The following is a 20380-nucleotide window of genomic DNA, read 5'->3' as shown; positions in this document are numbered from 1 at the left end:
TTTGCCTTACCTGCTCCTGACCTGCCTGAGCTGCCTCAGGTAATCTGCTTCTAAGAAAAAAGTACATTACCTGAGTGTACCTGCTTAAAGGTTGTGGCTCTCATCTCTTTTCACCATATGATCACATCTACCTGGACAGAGCGTTCCCTCTGTCTGTCCTTCTAACCTGCCTCTTGAGCTTCTGCCAGATGGGAAAAACAAAACCTTTGCTCTTTTGTATCCAGAATTATTCCCGCTGCTCGGCCAGGCGGAGAGACGTAAGGGCCGCACAAGAGCCCATGCGAGAAGCAGGGCGATATGTAAACCAGATGCAGACTGGAACACCTCTGAGGAGCTGGAGCTGCCTAACACTGGGGTCCTCTGCTCCAGTGCACAGTAGCAGAAGTCAGTACTCATTCCCTTTACCAGAAAACAATGCTGCCCACTAAATAGTAATCATTAAAAATGCCTTATACTTGGAGATTGCTCTCCACCACCACCAATATATGGCACCACCTGGATGATGCCAGAGTGTGCCAGTACTCTCCCCACACACCAGCTCTCAGTGGGGAGGAGAACAGAGTGATGAAGCCAGTTCAGAGAGGGGGATTATCAGGAGGCCATGACTGGTAAAGGCCAGAGGGAAATTTGGCCAGGACACCAAAAACTCCTATTCTTTTCAAGAAATGCCCTGGGATTTTTTAATGACCACAGAGAGTCAGGACCTTGGTTTTATGTCACATCCGAAGGACAGCACCTTTTAATAGTATAGTGCCCCAGTCACTATATTGGGGAATTAGGAGCCACACAGACCACAGGGTGAGTGCCCCCTACTGGTCCCACTAACACCTCTTCCAGCAGCAACCTTAGCTTTCCCTGGAGGTCTCCCATCCAGGTACTGGACAGCTGACCTGCTGAGCTTCAGTGGGGCTGCCAGTTGTGAGTTGCAGGGTGATAAAGCTGCTGGCTTAAAATGAGACTGGGTTACATATACGGTTCACTGTAAACACCTATGGGTCAGAAGTGTCTCTTCTGGGGTGGGTTAACACTCGCTAAGCCTGAACACCAAGTGGTAGGTAAGACATTCTAGTGAATTGGCTCAATAAAGGATAAGCCTTGAGCTAAATACTGCAGGTTCCCAATACCAAACCTCAGGCACATTGTGCACTTACACACAGTCTGCCTTACAGCAGCTCTCGCACACAGACAATGGCATCATAAAAAAACAGCGTAGTCATGTCTATACACGGGGATTCACAAGCACCTGCCAGCGCTTACTGAAGACATCAGCAGTAACGTTTAACAGGCCCCACCCTCCCAGTCTTTAGCACTTTTAAGATTTTGAGCTATTCGATCTCATAAGGAAAAACCTTGCAAATGTAAAACCGAGGTCATGGTGAATCTCTTTGGCTCAGCAGCCTCAAAAGGGATTTTCATCGACAGAAATGCACCAAGAAACAAGTTCAGACGTCTGGAAAAGACAAACACTCTTTCACTCGCTCGCTGGAGGTTTATCTGACCTTCCAATTTCACTGCTGTTGCTACACATCACTGCTTTATCAGGGTTGAGCAATCCTCGTCCTTGAGGCCGGTCAGTGTGTCTGCAAGTTTTCAGGTCTCTACAAAGCAGCAGCAGAGCTGGGAGAAGCTGTTAAATTGGTCCCACTAAGACCTGAGATGAAATGAAGACTCGCAGATGCACTGGCCCTCCAATAGTACTGTAACCACACTGTTGTGTTATTATTGCTCTATACCGGACTATGTTTCTGATGTACTGTAACTACACTATTAAGTTATTATTGTCCTGACCTGGACTGTGTTTCTGATGTACTGAAACTGTACTGTTTTGTTGTTATTGTCCTGACCTGGACTGTGTTTCTGATGTACTGAAACTAAATAGTAGTGTTATTACTGCATGGATAACGGGAGCCTGCTTATCAAACACAGAAGGGATGCCAAGAGGACTTTATCTGAGCGCTGTACTCCAGGAAACCAGGGAGACAAGTGGAAACTGGGAGGAAGGGTATTTAGGACAGAGAAGAGGAGAGATGGAGAGCACCCTGCAGGAGTGGGGGGGTGCGTCGGGAACAACACCGCCCAGCCTGTGCTTCCGCAGCCGATGTCCAAGAAACCTTCCAAGGAAGTGTCTGGAGAAGATCCTCAGATCAATCGGCTGCCGGTGTGCAGACAAACAAGTTGGGTTGTGCGGCTTCCTCTCGCCTTTCCGGTGTCCTTAAACGCCAGTGTCAGAGGACTCCGGCCTCCTACAAGAGCACAAAGCGCCAGAGGCGACGCGCCGTCTTCCCCTTTCCCCCTTTGTCCTCTCTCAGAAGCAGCTTGGCAGGACAGTACGGCGTCCCTCTACCGGCAGGGTCCGCCTTGGCAGGGGTCAATTTCTGGGGCTAAAACGGAAAACAGATGTCTGCCCCCCGCCCCCGTCCCACCCCTGGTTCTTCAGCAACAAAAAGATATCTCGGGCGCTGCCGAGGTTCGGCTTTTGTATCCGAGGGGTCCGTAAAGATTGCGCATTAAAAGAGCCGTCAAAGGGGACGGACACCTGCTCGCAGAAACCCACGGGCTCGTTTTCCGACGCGATCCTGGCAGCGTGCTGGGAAGGCCGGGGTGGCGGCCGAGCCCGCCTGCGCTCCTCTTGTCGGCACGGCTGCAGCAGCTGCTGGAGATGCCACAGCTCCCCCCCTCTCCCTTGACATCACTCTGAGGACTGAGAGGCCTTGGCTCCAGTACCAGTTACTATAAACCTGCACAAGGCCCAGGGGACCAAACTGGCCGCAGGAATTATTCCTCCTGTCTCTCTGTGGCCCCCGGCCTCGGGAACGCTCAATGGCTTCCGACTGCTGTCTGAGCGCACCCGCTCTTATTTCTAATGCATGCAGAGGAAGACACCTAAAAATACACAATAGGGTGCCTAGGCTCTAGTTACAGTACCGTTCCCACTCCCACAGGCAGGCTGCTGTGTGAATGCGTGTTCCGGAGCTGTGGTCAGACTGGTACAGCAGTACCGTCACATGACTGAGGCCCCGGAGAGCACGGTACAGACAAGACAGTCAGATCACAGAGCGACAGGATTCCCCCTCCCCCAGACTGCAAACTACCTGCTCCACAGCCCGCAACAGAAGCACAGTGTAGCTGCCGTGTCCTCTCAGCAGACAGGGAGACGGACAGCTCTCGCCGCATGTGCACAGCCTGCACAGTGCACACCACGGGCAATGGCTGCTGTTTTTCTGTACCCGCTCTGAAGGGGTGCTCCGGTCCACACCACGAACTGAGTGAGGACAGAAGAAGAAGAAGCAGAGACTGGCAAGGAAAGAGAAAGAAAAAAGCAGAACTGGGAGAGCAGCCTGCTCAACACCACATCCTCTGAGCGACGGAAACGGAACTCTTGAGGGGAAGAGAAGACTGCGCAAGGCTGTGCCACACGGAGCACGCGAGCACCGCAACACACACTGAAGGACACTGGCAGCACACGCACACACAGCCCCCCGCCTCCCCGGCAGGTCCGGCCGCCAGCAGGACAACGACAGGGCTGCGCCGTTCCCGTTACATCACCGGCCGGAGAGGGAGAGCCAGGACAATGAACAGCAGAGCTCTCTGTTTGCCACCAGTGCCCGGCGGCCCCTCTCCCCGAACAAGAGCCCCTTGTATCCGGGGACCAGCAGGGGTCACGTGAGCGCCTTGACCTCGGCAGACTGTTTATTAACTCTGCGCCCACTCGCCCACGGCCACAAAGCAAACACATTAGCCAGCTGGGTCAGCGGCAGGGGCAGGGGCACGCTCACGGCTGGCACACCCTTTCTTCTGCCCACTTCTGGCTTCCCCTCGCCATTGCTCACTGCCCACCCAGGACTTTTCAATAAAACATGTGGATCTCCGTCTGGAACACGTGCGCGCTGTAGTTTATACTGCTAAGTCCATGATGCTCCTGTAACGATTGTGATCGGTAATCTCAAGGGGAGGGCAGTGGTGCAGGGGGGGGGGGGGGAGACCCACAGAGAGAACGCCCTGTCTCCGATCTGCCCATCTGTCGAGCCACCTGGCGGGAAAGCGAGGCGCGGCCCTGATTCCTCATGGGAGCCGAGAGGATCCCTCCGTGCTTCCAGGAGAATCCCTGCCTACCCCTGCTGGCACTGGTCCCAGTCGCGGGGAATCCTGGTCACGGTGGGCTAGAGACGTGACCAAGGCTGGAAGGAAACGACTGTGAGCGTTTTCAACCCCTCAGCACGCTGGACGGTGCGTCTCAGTCTCTAGGAAAAGTGAGAGAGGCGGAGGACAGAGCACGGAGAGGGAGGGGCTCTGAAACGTCAGGAAACACAGAACACGGGAAGGCGGATAAGGAGTGGCAAGACGGACAGGGATGTTGCAGTCAGCAGCCTGTCGTGGAAAGGCAGTGCCGAAATTCACTGGATCAGGTCTGTCCGATCCTGACCCCAGAGTGCCACGTTCTGGCTGGGAATACTGGTCTCATTACATCACTAATGTGTCAGAAACTAGGAAAGGGTGAGCAGCAGCTCGACCCATCATTTGCAGGAGCTGGATGGGCTGGGCTGGGCTGGGCAAGCAGCTGAAGCAGGTGAGGTCTTGTACCAGAACCTTTCCCGGCCTGGGCAGTTTTACACTAGCAAGTGTAAACTGAACAGCAGAGCCAGAGCCAGGGCAAGAGACCCCAGACACTAGTCTTCCTGTAGACACCAAACCCATCTCCCTCCAGCTCGCAGAGTGGCTCTCTTCATCTCCTCTTTGCATGTCCACCCCTTCGTCCCCATGACTCAACGTCCTGACCCCCCGCTCTGCCCGAGTCCCGTGTCGCCCACCGCGGCCTGCGTGTCTCCTGCAGCAGGGATCCCAGCCCCTCGGCTCCGCCGCGCCAGCGTACGGGGCTCTACCTCTCTCTCTGCTGTGGGGGCTGATTCCCCGCGACCGGTCCAAGATGGAGGCGACAGAAATCGGCGCGTAAACCCTCCGCACGGTCCTCCAGGCCCATCCCATCATCCGTGACCTCTGACCCCTCTCTCTCCAGCCTCAGCGAAGGTGCCGGAGAGCCAATTACCGATTTCATTCCAGCCGAGCCCCCGAGCGGCACGCCGCTGTAAGCCCCTGCTGATGAAACCTTTCCAGCACTTTTTGTTCGATCAAACCGAGACCCGCTTGCTTCCATCGGCCCCGAAGTGAAATTATTAAACCATCACCCTCACGGTGCTTACTAAACACCGCCTAACAGAAGAGCAAAGGACGATGCATTAGCACCTGCGAGACTGATGCTGTATCAGACGCTCCCACAATCGGCATCCTTTGCCTCACAATGGAATCAGGGGCTTAAACTCCACCTGGGTTCTGAAACACAGGAAGTGGTCCAGGAAGTGAAGTGCACCCCCCTGTCCCTCTGCCCAGCTTCTTGATGGGAGCTGCAGCTGAGGCACTGGGAAATTCCGATGTCTGGATGGTCTCAAGCCAGGCCGTCAGAAAGGGGGACCCCACGTGCACCCACACACTGGGACTCGCACGAGTGGAGCGGACAGCTGTCCTGGAACACAGCCCCCCCCCTCAAGACGCCCCTGCCTGCCAAGCACTGGAATCACTCGGCAGGGCCGAGGGGACAGTCTCCTACTCCTGTTCCTTAAGATGTTGCCCTCATGAGCTCAATTTCCCCCTGGACTTTGAGGAAAACTGCCCCAGTTGGGCAAATGTAATTCAGTGGGCTCATCTGAAGCCACCTGCACTCTTCCTCACGCTTCAGGGCAGAGTGGTGACTGAGAGGGGACCCAGAGGAGGGACCCCCAGGCGGCGTGAGCGCTCTGCTGCCGATGCCAGGATCCTCAGATCCTTCCGGGAACAGCTGGATCCTTGGATCAACGAGACAGTAGCCGCACCAGACGGATGACCCCCGAGGTCCCTGTAAACCCCTCCCTTGCAGAGCAAATCAATTCGACCACAAAACGTCCATCAACGCCGTATCTCGAGATGTGCGAGGGGCTCCATCGGCCCAGCTCCTGCCCAGGGAAGGGGCACCATCGCCATGACACGCCACGCCGCGGTGCGCTCGGCACACCGTGACCGCGACAAACAGGAAGGCTGGTGTGCAACCAGTGTCCTCCCCCCCCCCTCACGCCGGGGGGCAGCACCCTGGCCAGTTCCCAAACCCACACAAGAGAGCTCGAGGCTCATCCGAGCCCGTCTCCCTGCCAGCCCTCAGTGAGTGATGTTGCGTGACCAATATGGGGATCAACCCTCTGGCTGCTCACAGCTGACACCGGGGAGGGGGGGGGGGGGTTGGGGGTGATACAAAGGCCATTCTTCTCAGGAAAGAGCCAGTTCTTCCCTACTGTCCCGGACACAAGCACCTTCCACAAAGCAGGACCCGCGATCTTCCACTCAAGCTGTGGGAGCAGCGGTTTGGCTTTTACAACCAGGACCTGCAGCGTTACTGCATCTTCAGTAACCACTCCTGAGGGGCCGGCTTCCAACAGCAAACCCCTGGCAACCAGCGCAGGCATGACCTCCCTCCCTGGCAAGAGCACCAGATTCCTGAAGTGGACACGCTGGCCTAGCGATAAAGGGCGATCGCTCCGTTTTATAGGCGGCCGGGGGGAGTCAATGCACAGATGAACAGCCCAAACAGAATCCCGGGCGGCAGCCGGCATCCGCCCAGGCAGCGATAATTAAGTAAAAACACACTCATCAAAAAAAAAAGACAAGTCCAACTTATAATTACACAGGGATGATTATTATCGCTGCCGTCTGGTAATGCGCTGTATCTGTCTCTCTCTCCTGCACAGCAAACACCCGGCCCCGCAAACTCAGGGGGGCGCACAGGCTGGGGCAGATGGTGGTAATTACTCGGGACCAGAGGGCAGCCGGCGAGCAGAGTGGTCGCTTCAAAGCCAGACCGGTTTCAATTCAGGAGCTCCGCAGAGCACGGCGAGGCCCTGCACCGGCAGCGCGACCTACTGTACTTGTACTTGCAACGATTATTAAAGTTGTTTCCTTTATCCCCTCAAGTCGCTGACGGAGAGAGAAACACGAGAGGGAGCGGGTGGCGGGGGGGGGGGGGGGGGATGTGTTTGAGGAAAATAAAAAAGGCGTTTTTCTTCCTCCTTCTCAATTGTTTTGGTTTTGTTGCTGTTGTTTAATATAAGCGATTTTGCAACACTCTCGAGGGCTGGTCACACGAAACTCGGGACTTGAAGAACAGGAAGCGATGCCCTGGTCCGACAGAGCCAATAAATAAGTCGATAACGACGGCAACACAGCGGGGCCGAGGCGACAGCGCAGTTTCTCAACTTCTGCGCTCAGGCGTGATTGTCAAGCGCCCGTTAACCCCCTCCGGCCCGGCCCGGCACGGCCACGGGTGTCCAACAGCCCCCGACCTCCCCTCACGCTTGTCAGACAAAATCAGTACACTCAGGCTTTGTGTGGGACGCACCCCCTCCACAGGGCACAAAAACCAGAAAGCGTCGTTAAGTTCAGCTCGGGGTGTTACCAGCCGGACCCGTGTGTGGGCCCTGTGACCGGGGCGCAGGTGCACACGGAAGCCCAGACACCCGGCGGGGCGGTTCGGCTCACTCACCGGCGTGCGTGATGTCGGACAGGTCGTAGTTCCGGGCTGTCCGGGGGAACTCCTTCAGCTTGCGGTTGGAGAGGCTGAGCGCGCCGCTGGCCGCCGCCTCCTCGAGCGCCTTCTCCACGGAGCGGCTGGCCGCGATGCTCGCCGGGAGCGGGGAGTCGTCTCCCGCGGCCATGGACTAACGCGCGCACCTTTCCTTTTTTTTTTTCCTCCAAAAAAAACCCCCACCGTAATGATGTGTCGTCTCTCCCCCTCCCCTCCCCACACAACTGGGTACTTCTCGTATTCTGCCTCCCCTAAGTCCGGGAAGTAAAGATACGGACAGACGAAACACTCCGTAACTATAACCGCTCGAGGAGAGCCGCGGACCGATAGTTTTTTTTCTCTCTCGCCCTCTGTCTCTCTCGCGCTGTCAACAGGGCGCGAGTGTCAGTACCCAGGAGCCAGTCTGGGCGGGCGAGAGCGAGGGAGGGGGGAGGGGCCGGAGTGTGGAAGGGGGAAGTTGGGTGGAGGGCGGTGCGCTTGACTGACGGGCGAGTCCGACCAATGAAAAGTTTGAAAGGAACGGTGGGAGGCGGGGTTTGCCGAAAGGGGGGAAGAGTTTCATTTTCAAAAGGCGTGGCGAAGGCCGAATTCAAGGGCAACTCCTGGGTGATTGACAGCAATCCTCAGCGAATCTCCGATTGAAGCAAGGGAGTGGGCGGGGGTACAGAGGGGGAAGGGCCTTGTAGAGTGATTGACTGGAGATAGTAGCCAATGAACGGCGAGTAAAGTAGACAGCACTGATTTGATTGGTCCATTTGAGGGGTTTGACTGCCATGTGCGTCTATAACAATAATGCCTCCGAGCGACACATTTTTTCACTTAAATATGTGAAGTAATTGAATTATTCTGATTATTGAGTTATTCTGAGCTCCAGGGCATTCATTCTTTCCTCGTTTTACAGAAGTGAGAGATCTATTTCGTCAAATTTTCCTGATATATCTCTTTTGAATTACAGTGCTGCAATCACATGTTGTAATATCTTCTCCTAACTGTACTTACTATTGCTGTATGTGTGAGATAGAGGCGTGTGAACAGTCCTCTAAAAGAGCCAGTGCTGTGAGTGTAGTGTGAGGTGTTTTTACGGCTCTGTAAATACGTTTGTGCTGTGCAATATTGTTCTGTGTTGTCCTGTAGAGCTGTACTGTACTGTGCTGTACAGACAGAGGGATGGTGGGACACAGGGATAGATGTTAGAATTGTCAGAGCAAAAATGTTTCAACGTATCTGTATCACAGCCAATTATATTTAATCAGCAAGACATAATGCTGGTATAATACAGTACAAACAGTCATTTTTATCATATTTTCTATCCAAAAACTGGTTTTAGTTTGATATTATACACCAGTTGGTGGCATGGTGGTGCACTGGTGAGCATCGCTGTCTTGCAGTGATAGAGCCCTGGGTTCGATTCTGGACCTGGGGTGCTGTCTGTGTGGAGTCTGTATGTTCTCCCTGTGTTCACGAAGGTGTCCTCTGGGCGCTCCAGTTTCCTCCCACAATCATAATAAACTTTATTTTATATAGCGCCTTTAAAGGTGGCTTCTCAATCCAAAGACATGCAGGTAGGTGAACTGGCTTCTGGGAAAATTGGCTGTGGTGTGAGTGTGTTTGTGTCCGCCTGTCCTGGGATGGACTGTGACGGACCTGGCGTCCTGTCCGGGGTGTACCCTGCCTTGGGCCCGTTGGCTCCCCCGCGACCCAGAACTGCATGAAGAGGCTAGAAGATGGGTGGATCCATTGCAAAACAGGTGGTTTTATACCAGTTCATTGGATAGTAAAATGAGATGTAATCCGTTCTCCCTTCAACCATGACTGTAAGCACCGCAGTGTGCTTACAGTCTCCTAGCAAAGGGAGGGGAGCACGTCAGAGAGGAAAGACCCAGGGAGAAGGAGGCCAGGGGGTGTGAGGGCAGAGGGAGGGGAGGCCGAACTCCTGCCTTCCACAGGACGAGCAGCTGCCTGGACACACACAGGGAGTGAAAGTCAGTGAGTAGCTGCTGAAACGCCAGAATTCCCGAGAATGTCAGGCATGTCGGAGATGTGATCCGGCATAGCGGTCCCGACCCCAGCTGTGCGGCTTACAAAGGGAGAAGGAGAAAGAGAGACAGGGGGCGGGGAGGTGTTGGAGGAGGTAATGAGAAACAGAGCGAGCAGGGGATCAGGAGAAAGAGAAGGAGGGGGAGGAGAGAGAGGAATTCACATTTTGACAACCCTAAATCTTAATTAGTAAAAGGTGAAAGACTGAAAAAAACAACAACATAATAATAACTCTCTACTCCACTCTTACTGTGACATCACGTGTCCAGAATCCCCGCTGTGCTCCTGGATGGGGCTGGAGGAGGTGACATCACAATAGGGCAGATGATGTCACAAATCCATGGTCGCCATGGCAACAGGTCAGTTTTGAGCCCACATTTTACACAGTGAACTGGGGGAAGTTTTAAAAGCCCAACAGGATCCCCAGTGAGAGGTCACACCAAAGCAAATGTAATTCACCAAATTGAATTAATAAAAATAATTACAGTAATATAATATTAAAAATAATCAATGGATGATAAGCCCAGATCAGAAAACAGAAAACTCAGACTTCCTCAGCGCGAGACGACAGAGGGAGTCCCAACTGTGAGTAATTGCTGTTACACCTAATTTTTTTTACTTTGAATGTGGCGCACAGCAGATCAGGAGGAAGAGTGGAAAATTACTTCACCAGCTGAAATTAAGGAGGAATCTTAAGTAGGCTGGATTGTAAAAGAAGTTAACCTCTTAGAAATAACAGTTTTGTTAGGTACACAATGTAGGACACAGGACTATGGCGAATTCCTCCTTAAAACTGAGATTGAGTTGTTTTCTCTTGAGCAAATCTGAGACCTTGACTAAACTGACTGCTGGCTCCTGTGCTGAGCTGTGCTACAAGCTGAGGGTTAACACAAGTTCCAGTTTAACACCCCCCACCACCACCTTGTAGCCTAAGAAGAGAAAGACGCAGCCCTCCACCAGTGAAGACACAGGAACTGGTCAAGACAGAGGCGGGGCTATGACACCTTCCATCCAATCATTTCCTCCAGAACTGGTGAGCAAATACACACGTATATTCACTGTTCCTGGAGCTCTGTGCCCGCCCCTCTGTATAGCTCCGCCCTCCTCCTGCACATGAGGAACTGGCCACAGGTGAAACACACAGCTGAGCACAGTCAGTGGGGAACAGGCGAGAAAGTGGCCGGGAACATGGATCGGGGACAGGGATTGGAGAGCAGGGATCAGGGAGCGGGGAGTGGGGACAGGGATCAGGGACAGGGAGAAGGGAACATGTACAGGGATTGGAGAAAGGGAGTGGAGGGCAGGGATCAGGGACTGGGGAGTGGAGAGTGGGGACAGGGAGCAGAGACGGTGATCAGGGAGTGGAGAGTGGGAAGTGGGGATCAGAGAGCTGGGCCAGGGAGCAGGCATTGGAGACAGGGAGGGGGGAACGGGGAGCAGAGACAGGGATCAGAGGGCAGGGACAGGAAGCGGGTAGCAGGGACAGAGTCCACTGCTGGAGCTGCCCCATCCCTGTGCTGCTCCTCAGCTGGTGGAGATCCTGTCCTGGCTGTCGGTGCGTGACGTGGTGGCGTTCGGGGCGTCGTGCCAGTCTTTCCGGGAGCTGTGCTGCAGCGAGGCGGTTTGGAGACGCCTGTGTCAGCGGCAGGTGCCCAGGGTGCACCCCCTCACGGACGGGCACTGGCGCAGGGCTGCCATCCTCTACTGTGAGTGTTGGTGAGGGACGGCCTGTCTGCCTGCCCGTCTCTCTGCTGTCCGTCTCCTGATTTCTCCCCCTGTCTGTCCGCCTGTCTCTCCTCCGGTCTGTCCATCTCTCCCCCTGTCTCTGCCCATCTCTCCCCCTGTCTGTCCGCCTGTCTCTCCTCCGGTCTGTCCATCTCTCCCCCTGTCTCTGCCCATCTCTCCCCCTGTCTGTCCGCCTGTCTCTCCTCCGGTCTGTCCATCTCTCCCCCTGTCTCTGCCCATCTCTCCCCCTGTCTGTCCGCCTGTCTCTCCTCCGGTCTGTCCATCTCTCCCCCTGTCTCTGCCCATCTCTCCCCCTGTCTGTCCGCCTGTCTCTCCTCCGGTCTGTCCATCTCTCCCCCTGTCTCTGCCCATCTCTCCCCCTGTCTGTCCGCCTGTCTCTCCTCCGGTCTGTCCATCTCTCCCCCTGTCTCTGCCCATCTCTCCCCCTGTCTGTCCGCCTGTCTCTCCTCCTGTCTGTCCATCTCTCCCCCTGTCTCTGCCCATCTCTCCCCCTGTCTGTCCGCCTGTCTCTCCTCCGGTCTGTCCATCTCTCCCCCTGTCTCTGCTCATCTCTCCCCCTGTCTGTCCGCCTGTCTCTCCTCCGGTCTGTCCATCTCTCCCCTTCTCTCTGCCCATCTCTCCCCCTGTCTGTCCGCCTGTCTCTCCTCCTGTCTGTCCATCTCTCCCCCTGTCTCTGCCCATCTCTCCCCCTGTCTGTCCGCCTGTCTCTCCTCCGGTCTGTCCATCTCTCCCCCTGTCTCTGCCCATCTCTCCCCCTGTCTGTCCGCCTGTCTCTCCTCCTGTCTGTCCATCTCTCCCCCTGTCTCTGCCCATCTCTCCCCCTGTCTGTCCACCTGTCTCTCCTCCTGTCTGTCCATCTCTCCCCCTGTCTCTGCCCATCTCTCCCCCTGTCTGTCCGCCTGTCTCTCCTCCGGTCTGTCCATCTCTCCCCTTCTCTCTGCCCATCTCTCCCCCTGTCTGTCCGCCTGTCTCTCTCCCGTCACATTAATCCTTATCGTCCTTATCGTCTGGATCTGTGCATCACCCTCTCCCTGCCCCCTGTATTCTCCCTCTCCTCCCCCTGTCTCCCCCTCACTCCCCACCTCTCTCTCTCTTCCCAGATACCCGTGCTGTGTACTTCCAGGCTCTGAGCGGGCGGGGTGGGCGGAGCCTGTCCCAGGCCGTCACGCCCCCCCTCTCCCTGGGCTACAGGAAGTTCCTCCCCACCAAGGACAGCCTCTTCCTGCTGGACTGCAGGGGCACCCTGTTCCTGCTGCGCAGCGCCATGACCCCGTCGTCCCGCGGCCGGCCGACCTGGAGGCGCGCCTGCCGCCACGCCGTCGTCTGCACCCACGCCAAAGACGTGAGAGACGGGGCAGGGGAGACAGACTGATCACTGCTCCTCGGCCATTATCAGTGCTGTTACCACCACTAAACCTGCTTGATCAACTAGCGCTTTATGTGTAGTAGAGATAAAAAGTGTAAACTATGAGTGGATTATCCAATATCATTCTTTCTCCCTCTCCCACTCCCACTGCTCTCTCCCTCTCCCTCTCCCTCTCCTGTCCCTCCCACTGTCCCTCTCCCTCCTGTGTCCCCTCTCCTCTCCCTCTCCTGTCCCTCCCACTGTCCCTCTCCCTTTCCCCTTTCCCCTTTCCCCTGTCCCCGTCCCTCTCCCTCTCCTGTCCCTCCCACTGTCCCTCTCCCTCTCCTGTCCCTCCCGTATCCCTGTCCCTTTCCCCTGTCCCCGTCCCTCTCCCTCTCCTGTCCCTCCCGCTGTCCCTCTCCCTCTCCTGTCCCTTTCCCCTGTCCCCGTCCCTCTCCCTCTCCTGTCCCTCCCACTGTCCCTCTCCCTCTCCTGTCCCTCCCGTGTCCCTGTCCCTTTCCCCTGTCCCCGTCCCTCTCCCTCTCCTGTCCCTCCCGCTGTCCCTCTCCCTCTCCTGTCCCTGTCCCTTTCCCCTGTCCCTCTGCCTGTCTCCCAGTTTGCCTCTGATCCCCGCTGCGACGTGTCCTACCGCCGGTACCTCTACGTCCTGGTCAGCCGGAATCCCGAAGCCACGCCAGGGCTGTCTCCGGGGCCGCCACCTTGCGACTGTGTGGAGGTGTACCAGCAGGACACGGGGCAGCGCGTCTTCAAGATGACCTTTCACCACTCCCTGACCTTCACCCGGCTGCAGCTGGCGGGCTCCGAGAGCCAGCGGTCACTGCTGCTCCTGAGCGGTCAGTCTGGCAGGGAAGCACTCGCCCTTTGACCCCAGTGAAGGAGCTGGGCTCAGGCTGCGGGGTGCTCTTTTAGAGCCCTGTACTCAGTTTGGGTCACCCCAACACAAAGGCTGCACTGTCCTTTATAAGGGATCTGCTCGGTCCCAGGGACCAGGGCCGTAGAGGTCAGGGTCTCCAGAGCAGGACAGAACAGGCAACAGGAGGTTTGTCTGCGAACAAGCAGTGGACACTGAGGGGTGCAGACAGGGTGAGCTTACAGTTCTTTAGCGATCACGACAGGAAACTTGAAGGGGAGACTAAGAAATGTTTCTTTACGTATAGAGTTGCAGGAGTCTGGAACGGGGCAGCTAGTCCCAGCCTAGGCAAACTCTTCTAGGAAACGGGTGGGCAAAGTTTCCAATTCGCTCAGCGAGCTGAGCGTCCAGATGAGCAAGGTGTTCAAATTATTTGCCTGTAAGACAGGCATAACCTACATCTATAATCCATGTAAGCAGGCAGGGATATGTTATCCTCCTTAACTTAGAATCGACTGGGAAAAAAAACAGCCCCTTCATTGTACTATTTCTGTACTTAATCACAGCTTTGTAGATTTTTTTTTTTAAAGTGGCATAGTTGATTGAAATTACATTTTTAGGATTTTTGAGGGAACTTCTAATCATCAAGTTCGAGAGTTGAAAGCAGCTGCTGTGCATTTAAAGAAGAGATTAAAGGAAGTGATGACATCTTCTTACTTAGCGTGACACACTGAATAACTGGAACTCAACACCGCCACCTGGTGGCCCTTGAGGGAACTGCTTCCCGTGTCAATGTGGAAACTCGCTGTACTGTTCTTAATGAGAAAGCTCCAGGGCAACAGCTCCTCCCTCTTTCTCCTTTTTCCAGGGCCTCAGGCGAGGTGAATAAAAGGTTTCTGAAGAAAAGGTTTCAGCAACATGTGTACGGTTTCTCTTTCTCTCTCAGATGAAGGGAAGGTGTACAGCCTGACCGTGAATGAGGCTCACCTGGTCACGCCCCGCTCCTACACGGTGCAGCTGTGCATAAGGAAGATCAGCCACTCACTCCCTCACCTGCCAGTCAGCCAGCTGCACACCAGTCACAGCAGCGCGCTCTACCTTACAGGTGACTAACCGATCCGCAGGTAGCCTTTTGCTGCATGTCGCAGTTTCAGTAACTGAATGAGTCCATCCTGAGCACTGCAATGGGCGTGTCTGTCTGACAGCCAATGACTGAGCACTGCAATGGGCGTATCTGTCTGACAGCCAATGACTGAGCCCTGCAATGGGCGTGTTTATGTGACAGCCAATGACTGAGCCCTGCAATGGGCGTGTTTATGTGACAGCCAATGACTGAGCCCTGCAATGGGCGTGTTTATGTGACAGCCAATGACTGAGCCCTGCAATGGGCGTGTCTGTCTGACAGCCAATGACTGTCCAGCATTGGGCATGTCTGCATTAAATCGGCAAATCAACGTGTGTGACCGAGCCGCTCAGTGCAAGTGGGCATGTGATGGCAAGCTCTCTCCCCCCTCTGTCAGCCTGCGGGTCCGTGTATTTGGAGCTGCACTCCGCCGGGCTGTACCGCCAGCTCTTCGGGACCATGCAGGGCTTCGACCACAGCGACACCCAGGCACCCCTTGCCCTCTCCCTTCCCAGCAAGGTACCAACCATCCTCTCCCCTCTCCGCCTCTCTCCTCTGCAGAGAGCTTTCCATCGCGCAAGAAGCCATAAGGGTTGCGCAGTCACAGTGTTACATTCTGGCTGACCCCCGGCTCCTCTCGCCCGGCCTGTCTGCAGGTGGTCAGCTGCTCCCTGGGCTTCAGTCACCTCGCGCTGCTGGATGAGTTTGGCCGGCTCTTCATGCAGGGCTGCAACCGCTATGGCCAGCTGGGCACCGGGGACAAGATCGACCGCGGGGAGCCCACGCAGGTGTCCTGGAGACACGTGCCCTAAACAGACCCACCCTAGAGCAGGGGTTTCCCCCACACACACACACACTTGACGTGACTGTTTTCAGATTTTAAACCTACTGGAGCTTGGCCTTTTAACGTTGGCATTCCAATGTCGACATTCCCTAATTGAAATCAAATCCCAACCACTTGAGTCAAAACAATCCTTGCAAATGTTACAGTCAAGCAGCTTATTAATTTAATTAAGGCTTCAATTAGGTAATTGAGCTCAGCTGGAATGAAAACCAGCAGGTGTGTGGGCCTACAGGACCAGGACTGGAAACACCTGCCCTAGAGAGATGCACTATATACACAGGTCCTCTGCAGACACAACATGTTATACGTTTACAGGCAGCCCTTATGCAAGCAATCGAGCTTTGGATATAACATAGGCAGAAGTGAGAAGAAACAGCCTATAGCTTCTGCAGCCTAGCTAAGTGTGAGGCGTGGGCTGTGTTTCCCCTCCCATCCTGCAGGTGGCAGTGTCTGGGCAGGCAGTGGTGGTGTGGTGTGGGCTGAACCACTCCCTGGTCCTGCTGGGGGGAGCAGAGGGAGGCAGGGAGGTCCATGGCTGTGGCTGTGGAGGGGGAGGTCGGCTGCCAGGCTGCCCCAAGGGCAGTGCCACCTTCACCAGGCTACAGGTCAGGGTAGGTAGGAGACACCCCACCCTCCTCACCCTTCATTCCTGATTTCTCCACATCACGTCACCCCACCCCTCCCTTCCCCATATTCTCCTCTCTTCCTCTCTCAGGTCCCCCCCTGCGCCCTCTCCCTCTGCTCCACCAAAGACTGCCTCTACTTCCTGTGCTGCCACGATGTGGACAAGCCCCCCCTTTTCCACGAGCCCATCCAGCAGCCAAGGGCACGAGGTCAAGGGTTAACAGGCACAGGAGACCAAGAGCAGGGGTCAGAGGGGGAGCAGAAGAGCAGGCACCTGCAGAACCGGCTGGCGGAGATCAGGGAGTGCGCCAGCCTGCAGGAGCAGCTGGGGAACCTGAAAGAGACAGTACAGAGCCACATGGCTCTCAGCCCCGCCCACCGCAACTTCCTGCTGGAGGCCCTGACCACGATGCAACGGGGCACCCTCACAGAACAGAGCCACTCTGGTGTGGCGACTTCAATCTAAATTCATTTAAAACTCCACTCCTTCCAACAACTCCTGAATGAACCAAATTCCTTTCAGTATTTCCATTTTTGCAAATAAACAGAGACAATAGCTTGACAAGGTTTCATTATTTTCCAAGTTTACTTTATTGTAAACTATTTTAATTTTACTTCGGTAAAATTAGAATGTCCGTAATCTCCACCACCTGCCCAACCTCATTAATCTGTTCCATGACCTAGGATAAATATTCAAGAATTTTAACAAAGAGCAAAAAAGGCCAGTTGGTTCTCTGGTTCATTTCATGGTTAATTGATTCAAGGATCTCCTCCAGATATTTCTTGAAAGACATCAGGGTAACAGCTTCAACAACTCAGCTGGTAGCTTGTTCCACACCCCCACCTCCCTTTGTGTAAAGAGCTTCATGGTCCCAGTTCCCATACATGATACCCTACACGAATGCTTGCTAGCTTATGACATGCCACCATTCTGCAGGAAATCTGGGATAATTCCCTTCAGCGCAGTCCGCTCAGATGGCGGACTTCAGAGAAGGGCACATAAAAAGCTCACACTCACAGAATCGCGCATATGAAGGGCACAGGACCACAAGCGTGCATCTTGGGACACGGCCTTGTATTCAAAACTCACAATGATTCCGAAAAGGAAAAGCACAAGAGGCCTGCTCGTCAGCCTTTTAGACTACTAAAACCCCCAAACCATTTTCAAAAAGACACCAAATACCACTATTGCTGTTCACACTCACTTACACACATGTGAAAATGTGCATTTCAAAAACCCTTAACAAATTACTTAATTATTGATCTCCACTCTGTCCATTAACCAGCAATAAAGCGGGCACGCAGCGTGTGGTGGACCTCTAGTGGCGATAAGGGTGCAATTACAGCCCTTTCTGCAGCAGGCCCGCCGCGCTGTTATAGTGGTAGCAGCACCCATGTTTTAAAGAAAGCAAGGCAGACTTGGATATCACAAATCTTAACCATAAAAATGCCGACAAACGAATGTCAGCACAGTCAGACTTTTTTTATATTAAAGTTTGCCCTCGGTCCAGAGAATAAAATATTGATTAGATAGGGGTATTGAGTAAATTGTATCCCCTCCCTCTATAATATGCACAGCAATTGCATTGAACTCGCCTTACTACTAGTAGTAATACAGGGCAGGACATATTAATAAACAAATCATAAAGATAAACATGCAAACCAACTCAAGCGTGCTCACAGTTATTATTCTGTTGCTCCACTCCCAAGATCTGAAACAAGCTTTGGGATTTCAACAGCACTTCCATCCGGCACCACTAGAGGTCGGTGTGTCAGCAGAAATCGAAAGAGACGGCGCACACAATACCAGCTAATCTGTGTCAGTCACAGGGTGTCAGTACGACACCGTGTCAATGTGTCTCAGTCTCAGTGGGTCACTGTGTCTCCATGTAAGTCTCAGTGGGTCACTGTGTCTCCGTGTCAGTCTCAGTGGGTCAGTATGTCTCCATGTAAGTCTCAGTGGGTCACTGTGTCTCTGTGTCAGTCTCAGTGCGTCAGTGTGTCTCAGTGGGTCACTGTGTCTCCATGTAAGTCTCAGTGGGTCAGTGCGTCTCCATGTAAGTCTCAGTTTGTCAATGTGACTCAGTGTCAATCTCAGTGGGTCAGTGTGTCTCAGTGGGTCAGTGTGTCTCAGTGTCAGTCTCAGTGGGTCAGTGTGTCTCGGTGACAACTGTCTCGGTGGGTAACTGTGTCTCCGTGTCAGTCTCAGTAGGACAGTGTGTCTCAGTGGGTCACTGTGTCTCCATGTAAGTCTCAGTGGGTCAGTGTGTCTCCATGTAAGTCTCAGTGGGTCAATGTGACTCAGTGTCAATCTCAGTGGGTCAATGTGTCTCAGTGTCAATTTCAGTGGGTCAGTGTGTCTCAGTGGGTCACTGTGTCTCAGTGTCAGTCTCAGTGGGTCAGTGTGTCTCAGTGGGTCACTGTGTCTCAGTGGGTCAGTGTGTCTCAGTGGGTCACTGTGTCTCAGTGTCAGTCTCAGTGGGTCAGTGTGTCTCTCTGCATCTCAGTATGTAAACATACACTGCACATGGACTCACACACAGAAAGAAAAGGAGAGGGACAGAGACAGGAATTGAAGGACAAAGAGAGAAAATGAGAGAGAAGGTGGGAGGCAATGAAGAACAGAATGAACCAGAGGCACAGCAATAATGCTAGTTGCTCAACTGCCTGTGGCAATTAAACCCATCAATACCCATCAATACAGCAGTCAGGGCAAAGCAACATGATAATAAGGTCACATGTGGTCTTTCCCTGACCTCTCTGTCAGCCACAGCTGTCAGATCACAAGCCGTGTGTACTGAAATAGTCTGCCCCAGTTACCAGCACCTGCAGGGCCCGAAGATCAGGAAGCCACTGCACAGCGCTCTGATCCAGCTGGAACAGTGTCTTTATCTGATTCCCCACTGCACAGCACTCTGATCCAGCTGGAACAGTGTTTTTATCTGATTCCCCACTGCACAGCGCTCTGATTCAGCTTGCACACTGTCTTTATCTGATTCCCCACTGCACAGCGCTCTGATTCAGCTTGCACACTGTCTTTATCTGATTCCCCACTGCACAGCGCTCTGATTCAGCTCCTAGAGTGTCTTTATCTGATTCCCCACTGCACAGCGCTCTGATCCAGCTTGCACACTGTCTTTTTCTGATTCCCCACTGCACAGAGCTCTGATCCAGCTCCTACACTGTCTTTATCATATCGCCCACTGCACAGCACTCTGATCCAGGTCCTACAGTGTTTTTATCTGATTCCCCACTGCACAGAGCTCTGATCCAGCTTGCACACTGTCTTTATCTGATTCCCCACTGCACAGCGCTCTGATTCAGCTTGCACACTGTGTTTATCTTATTCCCCACTGCACAGCGCTCTGATCCAGCTTGCACACTGTCTTTTTCTGATTCCCTACTGCACAGAGCTCTGATCCAGCTCCTACACTGTCTTTATCATATCGCCCACTGCACAGCACTCTGATCCAGGTCCTACAGTGTCTTTATCTTATTCCCCACTGCACAGAGCTCTGATCCAGCTCACACACTGTCTTTATCTGATGCCCCATTCTGATCAACACCATCATTCTATAGTGTTGCAGGACTCTTGTACAAATCATATTGATGAAGCACAAAGAATCTCAGTATTTCAGTTTATTTTTAACTTCACACTTCGCTTTCTGTGTCTGTACACGAAGGAGTCGCCTAGACCACATCAATCTGTGTAGGTGGGCGTGTGTGCGTACAGTACATAAGCCCGTCAGGACGCTTACAAATGAGGCGAGACTCTGCTTTTTTCCTGCAGCCGATTGATCCCAGGGGCTCGTCCTGCCCTTCTTTGCTGGAGAAACACACAGAAATCGATTGATCATCTGCTTGCGTTTTCCACAGTCTCTCTCTCCCTCTCGCTGCATGGCTGGGGTTTTCTGTGGCTGCAGTCGATTGCATTATTAACGCCCACTGCCTGGCGGGGGAGAGGACGGGGGGGTGCAGGCGGTGATCTAATCTCCAAGCTGCCAGCTGCTCCTGCTCTTTGCACTGCGGAAGGAGCGATCAGAGAAGACCCCGCCGATTTAAAGCTATGATTTAAAGACACAATAGCCGTCTGTCGAGCCTTCTGTCAGCTGACCGCCCCCTCTCTCACTCTCACCCAACCCCCGCCTCCCGGAAACCAGGGCCATTCGTTCAAAGGGAAAATAAGA

At 54.0% G+C, this 20380-nt stretch overlaps 2 protein-coding genes across 8 annotated transcripts in view; one reads left to right on the top strand and one right to left on the bottom strand.

Annotated features, from left to right (window-relative positions):
- lrch4 (leucine-rich repeats and calponin homology (CH) domain containing 4) overlaps positions 1 to 8021 on the bottom strand; it is a 35587-nt gene extending 27566 nt beyond the window's left edge. For 3 of the 6 annotated variants that reach the window (XR_015935792.1, XM_088628252.1, XM_088628255.1), the window contains exon 1: positions 7562 to 8020. Coding sequence is in view for 5 of the 6 variants with exons in the window: in XM_088628252.1 (XP_088484378.1) it covers positions 7562 to 7733 (172 nt within the window). In the remaining variant the exon portion in view is untranslated. Of the gene's footprint in view, positions 1 to 3092; positions 3838 to 7561 lie in introns of those variants that run through there. The other 3 variants (XM_088628256.1, XM_088628253.1, XM_088628254.1) reach the window with 3 other exon arrangements.
- Positions 8022 to 10035: 2014 nt separating this feature from the next.
- On the top strand, positions 10036 to 16758 carry LOC148672493 (F-box only protein 24-like). Of its 2 annotated transcripts, none has more exons than XM_088628248.1 (10): positions 10036 to 10225; positions 10569 to 10673; positions 11169 to 11346; positions 12487 to 12728; positions 13348 to 13585; positions 14549 to 14707; positions 15123 to 15244; positions 15382 to 15513; positions 16010 to 16174; positions 16285 to 16758. In XM_088628248.1, exons 1-10 carry the CDS (start codon positions 10151 to 10153, stop codon positions 16657 to 16659), a joined length of 1791 nt encoding a protein of 596 aa, XP_088484374.1. In that variant the 5' UTR covers positions 10036 to 10150; the 3' UTR covers positions 16660 to 16758. The 2 variants fall into 2 exon arrangements, with proteins under 2 accessions (XP_088484374.1, XP_088484373.1); XM_088628247.1 differs by having other exon boundaries at positions 10037 to 10225; positions 16010 to 16180.
- Positions 16759 to 20380: the final 3622 nt, after the last annotated feature.

Source organism: Lepisosteus platostomus, chromosome 4 (assembly GCF_059453375.1).
Source record: "Lepisosteus platostomus isolate fLepPlt1 chromosome 4, fLepPlt1.hap1, whole genome shotgun sequence".
Taxonomy (NCBI): Eukaryota; Metazoa; Chordata; class Actinopteri; order Semionotiformes; family Lepisosteidae; genus Lepisosteus; species Lepisosteus platostomus.
This window is presented reverse-complemented; position numbering and strand designations above follow the sequence as displayed.